The 13967-nt window shown below is 47.9% G+C and overlaps 1 protein-coding gene across 1 annotated transcript; it reads left to right on the forward strand.

The window, feature by feature from the left end:
- The first annotated feature begins 5602 nt into the window (after window positions 1–5602).
- Window positions 5603–7300, forward strand: Gp9 (glycoprotein IX platelet). Its single transcript, XM_021191872.2, has 2 exons — window positions 5603–5700; window positions 6519–7300. Exons 1-2 carry the CDS (start codon window positions 5656–5658, stop codon window positions 7062–7064), a joined length of 591 nt encoding a protein of 196 aa, XP_021047531.2. The 5' UTR covers window positions 5603–5655; the 3' UTR covers window positions 7065–7300.
- Window positions 7301–13967: the final 6667 nt, after the last annotated feature.

Consider the following 13967-nt stretch of genomic DNA (forward strand, 5'->3'; position numbering starts at 1 on the left):
AAGAAGTCTTGGAAGATACAAATACATTCTGTTGATATTAACCAATTTCTCAAACTCCTCCCCCACTTTTTTTTTTTTGGTTTTTCTGAGACAAGGTTTCTCTGTATAGCCCTGGATGTCCTGGAACTCACTTTGTAGACCAGGCTGGCCTCAAACTCAGAAATCCACCTGCCTCTGCCTCCCGAGTGCTGGGAATAAAGGCGTGCGCCATTTTTTTTTTTTTTGAAAGTTTAAGTAATTCAAGGTATTCCTCTTGTTTATGACTGTGTGCTTCATACTTAGTGTTAAAAGGCCTTTTCAGCCAGGCTTGGTGGTCCCATGCCTTTAATCTTAGCATTTGGAAGGCAGAAGCGGGCAGATCTCTGTGAGGACATTCAAGGCTACACACAGAAACTATGTCTTTAAAAAAAATTTAAAGCCTTCTTCAGAACTGGCACTTCACATATATATATACCTACTTATCTATCTATCTATCTGTCTATCTATCTGTCTATCTATCTATACCCCAAATGCTGTCTCTCCTTTACAGAGTACCTCCCTCCACCCCTCCCTTTCTCCTCTGAGAGGGAGGGCCCCTCTGGGTCCCCCACCCTGGCACATCAAGTCTCTGTACACATCCTCTCTCACTGCGGACAGACAGACAGACAGAGCAGTCCTATGTACAATGGGCCTCTTCCAAGGTTTAGCTCTGCTGGTCTTCCTCTTTTTCTTTTTTCTGAGATAAAAGTCTTGCTGTGTAACACTGGCTGTCCCAGAGCCTGCCATGTGGTCCATACTGGCCTCAAACTTTCAGGTAATTCTCCTGTCTCTGCCTCCCAAGTACTGGAGCCATCACCCTTTGGGGCAATTATTTCTTTTCATAATAAAAGACCTGGAGAGTGCTTAACTGTTAGAGTACATAAAAATGCTGGGATTATAAATTAAGGCAAGGAGAGTGGATGTTTGCATACCTTTAACAAAAACATATGTAAGTTTCAATTCCTTGTTTTAAAGGATGAGTGATGAAACTCACTATTTATGTAAAGTATAGCCAGGCGTGAGTTTAAGGCCAGCCTGGACTATATAGCAAGTTCCAAGACAGCCAGGGCTGTTACACAGAGAAATCCTGTCTTGAAAAACAAAACAAGGGCTATAGAGATGGCTCAGCAGTTAAAAGCACTGACTGTTCTTCCGGAGGTCCTGTGTACCCACATACATGAATTAAATAAATAAATCTTGTATATATATATATATATATATATAAATCTTTTTAAAAAAGACAAACAGTCGGGCGGTGATGGTGCATGCCTTTAATCCCAACACTTGGGAGGCAGAGGCAGGTGGATTTCTGTGTTTGAGGCCACTGGTCTACAGAGTGAGTTCCAGGACAGCCAGGGCTACACAGAGATACCCTGTCTTGAAAAACCAAAAATAAATAAATAAATAAAATTTAAAAAAAGAAAAAAAGAAAAACAAAACAAAAGAGTATTATTCTCTTGAGCCTAAAATAATGCCATCCATCGCCTTATATAGTTTGCTTATAAACACTTAGTTACACTTAATTGTATATATTGCTATAATAATTACTCTGCATTAAAAAGGCAACAGTCCACATGCATGATGAATTTGCTGAATATTCAAAATTGAAAAAGATCCTGGTGAAAGAAGTTAAGAGCATTGACTGCTCTTCCAGAGGCCTTGGGTTCGACTCCCCAAACTCACGTGGTAGCTCCCAGCGCTCTGTAATTCCAGTTCCATGGGTCTGATGCCCTCTTCTGAACTATGTGGGCACTGAGTGCATGTGGCACACAGACATACACACAGGCAAAACACTTATATATAGAAAATAAAATAAATAAATCTGAAAATAAATTTTAAAAATTATAGAAGAATATATTCCTCTTTTTCTGTGGCAACATAAAAACTTAAAGCTGTGCCAAGTAGAGAAACAATGGCTATTTGAGGTGTGTCTCCTTTTTGTGTGATAGATACTGTGTTTGTTTATTGTAAAGGTGAACAGTTAGTGTTTAGTGCACAGACATTCTCCTGCCTCTGCCCCCTGCCCCGAGTGCTGGGATTAAAGATGTGTGTCACCACTGCCTGGCCTTCAATGCAGTTTTCAATAAAAGAGCTGACAAGTTGGCAGGTAATAGTGATTGCCACCAAACCTAATGACCTGTGCTCCAAGTCTAGAGTCCACATAGTGGAAAGAGAGAACTGGCTCTTGCAAGTAGTTCTCTGCCTTTCACAGCACCCATATATGCTATGTGCTTGCACACACACACATATACATGTACACACACACATATACACACACGCATATACATGTACACACATACACACATACATAAACACACATACACACACATATACATACACACATATATACACATACACACATATACACACAAACACACACAAAAACATACATACATACATACCTACACACACACACATATATACACACACATACACACAAAGAGAGAATAAGTGTAAAAAGAAAATAAAGAGGAAAATCAGATGACACAATTCCTACCAGTGGCTGGAGAGGTGGCTGGAGAGGTGGCTGAGAGGTGGCTGAGAGGTGGCTGGAGAGGTGGCTGGAGAGGTGGCTGGTCAGTTAAGAGCACTTGTTGCTCTTGCAGAGGACTTGGGCTCAGTTCCCAGAACCCAGATGTGTTCACAACCATTATAACTCGGGTTCCAGGTGATTCAGTGTCTCTTCTGACCTCTGCAGGTACCAGGCACACATGTGGTGCAGTTATACATGCAGGCAAAACACTCCATAAACACAAAATAAAACTTTTTAAAAAAATATCCTTTTAATGTGCAAAACTACAAGAGCCAGAATAACCAACGTGATCCTGAGGAGGAAGAAGAGGAGAGGGGGGAGAACAGAAATAAGAATTATCTCTTTGAGCGGGACATAATGGCACACTACGGAATCCCAGCACTTGGTGAGAAGAGGCAGGAGGACCAGGGGTTTGAGATCTTCTTCAGCTACAGAGGGGGTTTGAGACCAGTTCTCCGTCTGAGCTGGATAAAACGGCTGTGAGAATTCCCAGGAACTGGAGAAAGCTGGAGTTGTATTAGCAGGAAGCAGCTGTGGTCAGGTGCAGCTTCCTCAAGGCAGCCATGCATTCTGTCAGTGTCCAGCTTAGCGGGACTGCTGTGAGAACAGGCCAAGCCAACCACAAGAGAAGGGCTGAGCCACTGGACCAACAGCGCTCAGCCCAAGGCTGTCAAGATGGATCCCAGCACTCCAGAGGCAGAGGCAGGCAGATCTCTGAGTTCAAGGCCAGCCTGGTCTACAAAGTAGGATCCAGGACACCCAGGGCTACACAGAGAAACCCTGACTCCAAGGGACAGTGGGGACAAGGACCTGTCTAACAGCTCTTGGCAGTTTTTATTATTTGTAAATAACATTAAAAGAATATTTACTCTGGCATCTTGTGATGGCTAAACCACAGTTCTAACAGTGTTGAACAGTCCTTGTTTGTAACCCTAACTGCTCAGCCACAGTTCCAGAGCCCCAGGGATGGGGGATGCCTCCGATCCTCTCAGCACCACAAAAGCCCTATGCAAACCAGATCAGAGGAGTCCTTGAGGAAGCCACGCCCACACAGCAGAGCCTAGCCTCCGAGACAGGTGCTGTGGAGGTGGCTTTAGTCACAGTGGAAACTGGAGAGTCCAGAAGAGAGTGGGCTCGGGATGACCTATTTTGTCAAGGAAAAAAAAAAAAAAAAAAAACTTATCTATGGCTGTCCATATGTCTCTGGGACCCCAAACCCAGGCGAGAGTCCTATGGTGAGTTGTATGCTTATACCAGCCCCACAGGCATTCTTACTTTATGTTGGGGTTGGAGAAATTTTTTTTAACTCTTCTTCCTATTCTTTTGAACATTTTCCTGTAAGAAAAATAAATTATTTGTGGAGTATTTTGTTGTTTTTGCTGCTGCCACCGCTGCCGCCGCAACTGTTATCTGCTAAAAATAAGGAAGTCTTAGGAACCTGAACAGGCCCGGTCAGGAGCACAGCCTGGGGGCTGGGGGACCCCCACTCACCCAGGGACTCTGGCCCCACCTTGAGGAAAAACCAGCTACCCTGAAGATGGGCAGATCTGTGAAGATTCCTGATGCCCAAGGCTCTACCATAAAGGGAAAAAAGCTCACAGAGGCTGAGGCCAACCAGGGGCCAAGTCCTCACAAGAGCATGAAAGTCCCAGGCAGGGAGGACCTCAGGGGCCAGAGCTGGCCCAGCCAGCCCTGGGGAACCAGAGCTCACCCAGTGAGAGTTCTGTATATATGCAGCCCCTATTCTGAGAGCAGAAGTGGACAGGTGCTGCATAGAGAGCACAGGGCTTCGATAGGCCCCGCCACCAGCCTGGTCCAAAGGCTGTCTGTCTACAGGAAAGGGCAGCAGCTGGCCTGCGGAGGTGGGAGAGGCCTGTGTAAGAGTGGGAGGAGGCGCTGTCCGCCTCCGTCCTGACACGGGCCAGCATGACTTCTCCATGAAGAGCGCAAAGGATCGATCAGCAGACCATGTTGGCGGCCTCTGTCCTGCTGACACGATGTCAGCCTCTGTCCCTGTGCCTTAGATGGTGGCACGGCTGCTCCCTGCCTCAGTTTCCCTCTCCAACTCTACACCCACCTGTATCTCTCCAGATCAAGGAGCCAGGATCCTTTCACTGTGTCTATTGATCTTGACCAACACCAGCCGTGGCCACAGGGTTGATCAGGGGTCTCTCGCTCTCCCCAGTGGTCCATCTTTCCTCCCATAGTCCCAGGAGCCCTAGCTCCTGGACATGTTACTTCAGCCCAGGCTTCACCAGCGGCCCCCGTTCTGTGCCCATGAACTCTGCCATCTGCTAGAAATCCATTGACTTGGTTAATATTCACAACTGTGGGGTTTTTATGATTTGGTTTTTTTTAAAAAAAGAAAAACGCAAATTTGAATTTTAATTGCATAATGATTCTATTTCACCATTAGGTCCGATTTTGATTAATAGCTTGTAATACCAAAACCATTAATTAAACTGAAATGGGAGTGAAAACAGACATCATGCTCAAGTGGAAGAGGCTATAAAAGTAACATGAGATCAATTAGTCCTCTGTCGCCGTTGGGCCCATGTCTCTGAGAGGCTCAGCCCTGCAAACTGCAACTCTGTGAGAAACAGGAAAGAGAAGGGCCCGGCAGGTGCAAAAGACACCATGGAGAGAAAGGAGCCTCCTCCCTCAGCATCTTTAGAGAGAAAGATAGACATCTTTAAATAGACATCCACACCACACCTCAGGAGGTGAGCACCAGGGCCATCACCCGATTCTATACAAAGGAAAACTTACAGCCAGCCATCACTCTTCTCCTCCTCCAGGAAGCCCTCCCCAACTACTAGCACCAGGCAAGGGGCACCTTGATTGGCCCAATGACCCATCACACAAGACCACAGGCTGCTTGTGGTACAGAGGTACTCCTCCCTTAAGGTGGGGTTGGTCTGCAGTTCTATGTCCAAGGCCCTAGGACCCTGGGTGCCTCCTGGCCCTGACAGGCCCTCGGGGCTGTCCTTAGGGGATAAGCCAGGCTATTTTCACCATTTCCTTCCTCCTGTCAAGCCACACTGTCAGCCACACTGTTGGCTCCCACAGCTCACACACACACCACCACCGCAGCCTCAACCAGGATGGTACCAGTCCACAAAAGATGTGCCCCAGCCAAGGCCTCACAGGTAAGCAGTCTCCTTATTTTCAGCATGACCTCCTGCCTGGTGTCCACTCCAGCTGAGCTGGCAGAAAGAGAGGGGACACGTCTGTCTCTCCCTGGACGATCTCTGCTAAAAGACAGAAAGTGGGTGATCATTTGCTCTAAGTTGTCAACCAGCAACTTGGCTGAATCAAGATTCACGAGTCACTCGGTGAGCACCCAGAAGCCTGATATGAGGTGGGACCCGGTGGGAGAGCAGATGGAGGAAACGGCCCCTAGCCCTAAGCCAGGAGAAAGGGCTGTAAGCCAGGCAGACCCAGATGGCCATGAGACACTTTCCTGACTCTGGACTTTGCCATGGGCTTCTGGGTGACGCTGGGCAAGTGTTTTCCCTCTCTGGGCCTCCCTTTCCCAGTTCTGGGCCTTAGCCTAGAGGAGTGGCTCTCAAGACAGGTCTATGAGTTCCCCGTCAGCGCTGCCACCCTGTGAGCCCTAAAGGTTTCTATGAATCAGGCATCATGGGAGAGTGGCCACGGTGGCGAACGCGTTCCCTGGCCTGACTCCCGGCTCAGGCAAAGGACTGGGTACAGTCCAGAAAGACCTTTCCTGTTCTCTGTGGCCAGGGACAAAGACTGGAGTCCCTTAACAGTCAGTCCCCTGCTTCCCGATCTGAAGCAGAGGCTTGGATCTCTGCCAGAGACCAGGAAGGCCCTGTCCCTCTCTACCACCCTTCCTGGGCTGTACCCAACACCCTGCTGAGTCCTGGAGAAAAGGTCTATACCCTGTCCAGCACAGGTATCCTGGCACAGGCTGACAAGCGTTTATCTCATTGCTCTGCCACAGCCTGCCTCCTGGATGACTACCTGGTGGCTACTGATTCTGCTCTGGCCTGCGACCACAGATACTCAGGCTTGCCCCAGGCCTTGTACCTGCCAGTCCTTGGAAACCATGGGGTTAAAGGTGAACTGTGAGGGGCAAGGCCTCACAACCCTGCCTGTGCTCCCAGCACACACTCGCCAGCTCCTGCTAGCCAACAATAGCCTGCGTTCAGTGCCACCAGGTGCCTTCGACCACTTGCCTCAGCTGCGGGACCTGGATGTGACACACAACCCCTGGCACTGCGACTGCAGCCTCACCTACCTACGCCTCTGGCTGGAGGATCGCATGCCCGAGGCCCTGCTGCATGTGTACTGTGCCAGCCCTGACTTGGCCACCAAACACCCGCTGGGCAAGCTGACAGGGTATGAGCTGGGCAACTGTGGCTGGAAGCTGCCACCATCCTGGGCCTATCCAGGGGTGTGGTGGGATGTGTCACTAGTGGCCGTGGCTGTGCTGGGCCTGATTCTGCTGGCAGGTCTACTGAACACATTTACAGAGTCCCAGAACTGAGCCTCGCCCATAAAACCAGGGAGAGTCCAGACCTGAGCCAGGTCCCCAGAAGCATTGGCCCCAGTCAGCCCATGCCATCAAAAGCCTACAGGGGGCAGGCTGAGGTCACCTCATGAGCAAAGACACTTGCTTTCCAGTCTAAAGACCTGGGTTTGATCCCCAGGGGAGAACTAAATCTCACCTCCACAGCCTTGCTGTGCACACACACAAATAAATACATAAATGTAACTTTAAAAACAATAAACCTTCTGCATAGCCTTTCTGTATGACCTCAAAATAGCCATTTTCTTAAGTCTGACTTCTTCTAGAAACCGGGGTTCACTCTGTCTTAACCCGGCACTGAGGCTACTCTCTCCTGGAGGCTTCCCAGCCAGTCATACCAATCCTGTAATCTCTGGACATCCTGAGCCTCCCCACACAGGCCTTCAGTTCCCATCCAGGCTCCACACAAGGTCACTGGGCAGAGCAGTGAGTGGGGCAGAGTGAAGTGGAGATCGGGGGTGAGGGGCAGCTGCATGGTGCTTTTCCCCAGGTGGTCTCTGAGCTTTCTTTGCAGCATGGGGAGGCATGGAGCAGGGGGGGGGGGGAATGGCTCCCTGCTTCTCCCCTCCCCCCTCCCCTTCCTCTCTCTCTCAGAACTTGTAGAAGTTCCATAGTTACCTATGAGCTAAGAACCGTGCCAGCCATGGTGGGCATGTGAGTCAGGTTCCACCAGAAAGTCCAATGGGGGGCAAGTATACAACAGGACCCTGGCTCACAGGACTCAGTAAAGAACTTGAACCAGAAGCTCAGGGAAGAGACAATGGGGAGTGGTGGGGGCTGTGACAACTAGGCAACCTGGGCTTCACTCAAAGGGGCTCAGGGCAATGCCACTGAGTAGAAAGTGCCCCCTAGCCTCGAGCAGTACAGGTCCTGACCATGTGTTCTTTAAGCATCAGTAATCAAATCACTTTAAAAAGAGCAGGGCATGGGGGCTATACCTGTAATCCCAGCACTATGGAAACAAAATTCACGGCCAGCCTGGGCTATGTAGTGAGTTCCAGCTTAAGCCAGAACACAGTGTGAGACCTTGCCTGTGTTAGAAATCAGCCATTCCACGGGCACATGTAACAACAATGAACTCTGGCATCTATTCCTGGGCCTAAGGAAACTCCTCACACATTCTCAGGTATCTTGTCAGCAAGGAGTCTTTCCTAGCATAGAGGGGGATATGGACCCCAAGCCTCTGACAGATGGACCACCATGACCCTTTCACTAGCCAGAAGTGGTTCATCAAGAGCTCCGGAAGCCTGACACACGCCTTTAATCCCAGCAGCAGGGCAGCGAGAATTGAACCTGGCTCCTCCGGAAGAGCCTGGGGTGGGTACTGTTCCCTTCTTGGTCGGGGAAGCAGAGACGGGGTGTGTGTTCCAATACCCATTCAGGAGGCTGAGGCAGGGGGCTCCCTGTGAGTGCCGGGCTGAGACTCCATCTCAGCCTAAGTCTTCTGAGCACATGCAGATCCCAGGGACTTTCAGTCCCTGGCCCCATCATTGGTTGGGGGGGGGATGACAATCCTCCTGCCCCCAAATTCTACCCCTCCCCCTGGCGCTCTGGTGTGCACATATAGGCCTTCACCCTACCAGCCAAGCTGGCTCTATCCAGTGGGAGCCTGCCAGCTGCCCTTAGCCTCGTGAGGTAGGAGTCGGGGTTTGATTCCCCAAGGGTCCCAGAGGCAAGTCTGGAATTTCACCACAGACCAGGTGGTACAGTGTGGATCTTGAAAGTCTCCAAAAGGCTGGTGGACCGGAGGCTTGGGTCCCAGTGTGTGGCACTCTAGAGAGTGTTGGAACATTTGGGAAGAGGAGTCGAATGAGAGGAATGTAAGCACTGAAGGTGTGCCTGCACAGGAGGTACTGGAACACACACCTGTCTCTGCTTTCCCAATCAAGAAAGGAGCAGTACCCACCTCAGACTCTTCCAGAGGACCCAGGTTCAATTCCCAGTTACCCTGTGTCAGCTCAGGACCATCTAAAACTCTAGTTGAGGGGACCTGACACCTTCTGGCCTCAGAAGGCACTAGGCACACATACGTGTGCATAGGCATACATGTAGCCCAAATACCCATACATATAAGATACTTTTTAACATTTTAAAAGTAATTTTTTATATTTATTTATTTATTTCATTTATTATGAGTACACTGTAGCTGTCTTCAGACACACCAGAAGAGGGCATCTGATCCCATTACAGATGGTTGTGAGCCACCATGTGGTTGCTGGGAATTGAACTCAGGACCCCTGGAAGAGCAGTCAGTGCTCTTAACCACTGAGCCATCTTTCCAGCCCTTAAAAATAATTTTTAAATAAAAACAGCGGTGGCTGGGAATGCAGACCAGTAGTAGAAAAGCTTACCTAGGGAGGCAGTTTGAAAGAAAATGGCCCCCATCGGCTTATAGGGAGTGACATTATTGGGAGGTGTGGCCTTGTTGGAGGAATTGTGTCTCTAGGTTTTGAGGTTTTAGAAGTTCAAGCCAGGCCTAGCAGCTCACTGTCTCTTCCTGCTGTCTGCCCATCCTGATGTAGAACTCTCAGCTCCTTCTCCAGCACCACATCTGCCTGTGTGGTGCCATGTTTCCCACCAAGACATGAGTGGATTAAACTTCTAAAACTGTAAGCCAGCCCCAATGAAATGCTGTCCTTTATAAGAGCTTGGTGGCCATGGTTTCTCTCCACAGCATAGAACTCCTAAGACACCTAGAATGTATAAGGCATTGGATTCAAACTCTAGCACCATGGAAAATTGTTTAAAAAATAATGTGTCTCTATAAGTTCCCGCTATGAAGTTAATGTTTGTCCCTCCGATTTGTCTTCATGACAGCATTAAGCATAACCTCTGAGATGAGGTCTCCTCAACTCCTCTCTTATCACGTAGCGCCCTCCACCGTGTCAGAACACAGCACAGGGCCCTAATCAGATGCCAGAATTGTGAGCCTTGACTGTTTGAACGATCCGACTGTAGAATGGAGATGCACAAACAGTGACGCTCCTTTAGCCAAAGACAGCAGGGTTAACAGATTTCTAAGCCTTCTTCTTTTCCAAGTCTACAAAGAATACATTTCCTCCAAAAGTAAACTAGTACCAAGTGACAGGAGAGTCCCTGGGCACAGTGCTGCGGGGTTTTCTGGTATTCTTTCTGAACTGTGTTGCTGAGATCATAAGCACCTTTATTCCTATTTTCTTTTCTTTCTAAAAAGGAATAGTTCTATCAGCTTTCTTAACTTATATGTACTCATTATCATAATCAATAGGTCAGAAAATAGAGAAAACTAAAGAGAATATACTACCCCACTCCTACACCCCAAACACTATTTATTACTAATCCAGGCTGAATCCCCTGCCAAGCTCTCTCCCAAAAATGCATATAATTATAATTTATAACATTTAAATCTTTTCCTTGATGGTGTAAGTGGAACTGTGTCTATATGGTTTACATGTATTTGGCTATTGTTTTTGTTCTCCAGTCGCCAATGCTGGCCTCAAACTTACTATGTAGTTCATGCAGGCTTTGAAATTTTCATCTTCCTGGCCCCTTCAGTGATGGAGTTAGAGGTGACTACCACATTCTGCTCAGTTATTACGTTTTATAATATAATGTGTAATTTTATAATATACTATAATTGTTTCAGTTTTATTCTTTTTTCTTAAATGTTTATTTTTTATTAGATATTTTCTTTATTTACATTTCAAATGCTATCCCAAAAGTTCCCTATACCCTCTCCCTGCCCTACCCACCAACTCCCACTTCTTGGCCCTGGTATTCCCCTGTACTGAGGCATATAAAGTTTGCAAGACCAAGGAGCCTCTCTTCCCAATGATGGCTGACTAGGCCATCTTCTGCTACATATGCAGCTAGAGACTCGAGCTCTGGGGGTACTGGTTAGTTCATATTGTTGTTCCACCTATAGGGTTGCAGACCCCTTCAGCTCCTTGGGTACTTTCTCTAGCTCCTCCATCGGGGAACCAGTGTTCCATGGCTTTATTCTTTTTTAAAGATCTATTTATTTATTTTATGTATGAGTGCTCTATCTGCACATACACCTGCATACCAGAAAAGGACATCAGATCCCATTACAGATGGTTGTAAGCCACAACTGGGAATTGAACTCAGGACCTCTGGAAGAGCAGCCAGAGCTCTTAACCGCTGAGCCATCTCTCCGGCCCCTCAGTTTTATTCCTAAGGAATGCTCCATTGCACCATGCCTGCTACATGGCTTTATATTCATCTATTAATGGTGAGCATTCAGGTCTTAGTGAAAGATTCAGCCATGTACTTCTGTGCGTGACACATGCCAGTGTTTGGATGAAATACTTCATGGAGGTCACTTCTACAGCACACCTTTCCCAGGACTTTCAGGTAATTTCTAAGCCCCTCCTCTTACTGAAGCAAAAACATTAGGATTGAAACATCCATTCAATAAATAACATAAACATGTAAAAAATAAAATTCTGAGTGACTGGAGAACCTGGGGTGAATGGATTGGTCAGAGACGTTTCCTTTTGCAATGAACAGCAGTCAATGTGGAGACTCATAGCCAGTCCGAATGCTGAAACTAAGTGTCTATGAACGCTCAGCCCTAGCTGAGATGTCAGCACCAATCCTCCCAGGACTCGGGAACACTGCAAAAGAACGGGTGGGAAGGACATAAGAGCCAGAAGATCAGGAGGTGTCGAGGGCCATGCGTGAGGAATGACCAATGGCTTTAGAACCCATGGAATGCAGCCCACAGGTTACCACAGTCATATGGGTGAGCCTCGGTGTGGCACAGCCTGGAGGATTATGTGTCCTGAGGACTTCCTGCTGTTGTGGGGTCCAGCTCTGCCTGCTGCCCTCATATCCCTCTTAATCTAAGAATTGCACGAAAACTCTCAGGGTCTGCACAGGTCTAAGCCTGATGGGTCCCAAGTGGACATGAGTTCCCATCCCTACCTCAGAAGCCATCCCCAACTGATAACTAACTCAAAAAGGAAAAATTAGTGTTTTCCAACAGAGTGTCACTGGGTATACAAAGCACGCTTCAGGGCCCATCCCAGCCCCAGCGGTAGATGGCCAATACAGCAGGAACTCAGAAGTATTGCTGGAGGATTTTTGTTTCACAATGCTTTGTCTGGATAGCTTTCTCTTTTAACCTTACAGATTTTTCTTGCTTATATATTATTATTGTTTCCTGTTTTGTTTTTCTGGGTTTTCTGTGTATCTCTCAGCATCTGTATGTTTCTTGCACTTTTTCCTTTTTTTCTGTTTGTCTTGTCCTATTCTAGTTTTTATTTATTATTGTTGTTACTGTTGTTTATTTAAATTCCTGTTTGTATTATAATAAGAGAGAGAAAGGGCATGGATTTGGATGGGTGGGGAAGCAAGGAGGATATGGAGGAGGTGGGGAAGGGGAACTGTAATCAGAAATAGCTGTACACAGAAAAGGATGAATGAAAAAGGAGAGAGAGAGAGAGAGAGAGAGAGAGAGAGAGAGAGAGAGAGAGAGAGAGAAAGAAAGAAAAACTGGCTGCTCTTCCAGAGGACCCAAGTTCCAGCAGCCACATGGTGTCTCAGTCGTCCCAGGAGATCCTACACCCTCTTTGGCCTCCAGGGACACTCCACATACATGATGCATGGACATATGTGCAGTCAAAATACACAAATAAAAAAATAAAATGGGGGAGGGGTGTCAAGGGATGGTTCAGCGCTTTTAAGAAATTGTTGCTCTTGCAGAGGACCTGGATTCAATTCCCTGTACATGGACACTTACAACACAAAAACAAAATAAATAAACCTTTCAAAAATAATAAAAATGAAGAAAGTAAATGAAGGCGAATTAGAAAAGAATCTGAGGTGGAGCCTGAGAGTCCGGGTTTTGAACAAGTCCCTGGCTGACTGCCACTTCGAGCCTTAGGCCTGAAGTCACATGAGCAAGGCTGACACACACTCTTCCTGCTCCTGTGCCTCACAGCCAGCTATGGCCCCTCTTCCACCAACCATGTCTCTCATGGCCCCTTGATAAACAGGTCCCTGGCACTTCCTCTAATTCAGCAAACATACTTATTATCATAAGAAACCAACTTCTCCCTGGCATAGTGGCACATGCTTTCAATTCCAGCATCTGGGAGATACAGACAGGTAGATCTTTGTGGGTTCCAGGCCAGCCTGGCCTACAGAGAGAGAGACAGAGACAGAAACAGAGAGACAGAGAAATTCTTCTTTGAATCTACTATGGAAACCCTGTGTGAGAGCAGGCACAGAAGGACATTCATGTGCAGAGAGCTCCAAGCAACAGACAGGGTGTGGCAGGAACCAGACAGATCCATCTGGAATGGAGGCAGGACAGAGCACCCTGCCAGGCCCTATGTCACAGCTGAAGACAGCTATCAGGGGCCTGTGTGGACCCAGTGACTGAGTCCAAAGCACTACTTTAAGCTGAGTCTTTGTTACATATCAGGACCCTCCTGAGACCACACCCCTGGGCAGCATGGGACCTGGGCCTCCTACCCTGAAGCTAGTGGGAACATCTGAAGGGTCAGTGCCAGGGCAAGTGGTTATGCCTCAGGCACAGGGATCCAGCTCAGGCTTGGAACAGGAGCTCCTGGCTTGGAGAAGCCCATTCTACATCAAGAGTGTGAGCTGTTCAGCAGCTGGTAGAGCCACGTGGCTGTAGACAGCAGCCAAGTCAGAGGATAACAGAGCCAGCAGCTGTGTCGAGCACTTATCTAAAGCATCTGATGGTGAGGGTGAGGGTGAGGGTAGCAAGTGTCTACCGTGCTCTCAGACCCTAAGAGAAGGCTGGCAGGACCCACTGTACCAAGGCCCCTGTGTGCAAACGACAGGTTCTGAGTGGAGCTTGGGTGGCCCTCAGAGGTTGGCAGGTGCATA

Source organism: Mus pahari, chromosome 2, assembly GCF_900095145.1.
Source record: "Mus pahari chromosome 2, PAHARI_EIJ_v1.1, whole genome shotgun sequence".
Classification (NCBI taxonomy): Eukaryota; Metazoa; Chordata; class Mammalia; order Rodentia; family Muridae; genus Mus; species Mus pahari.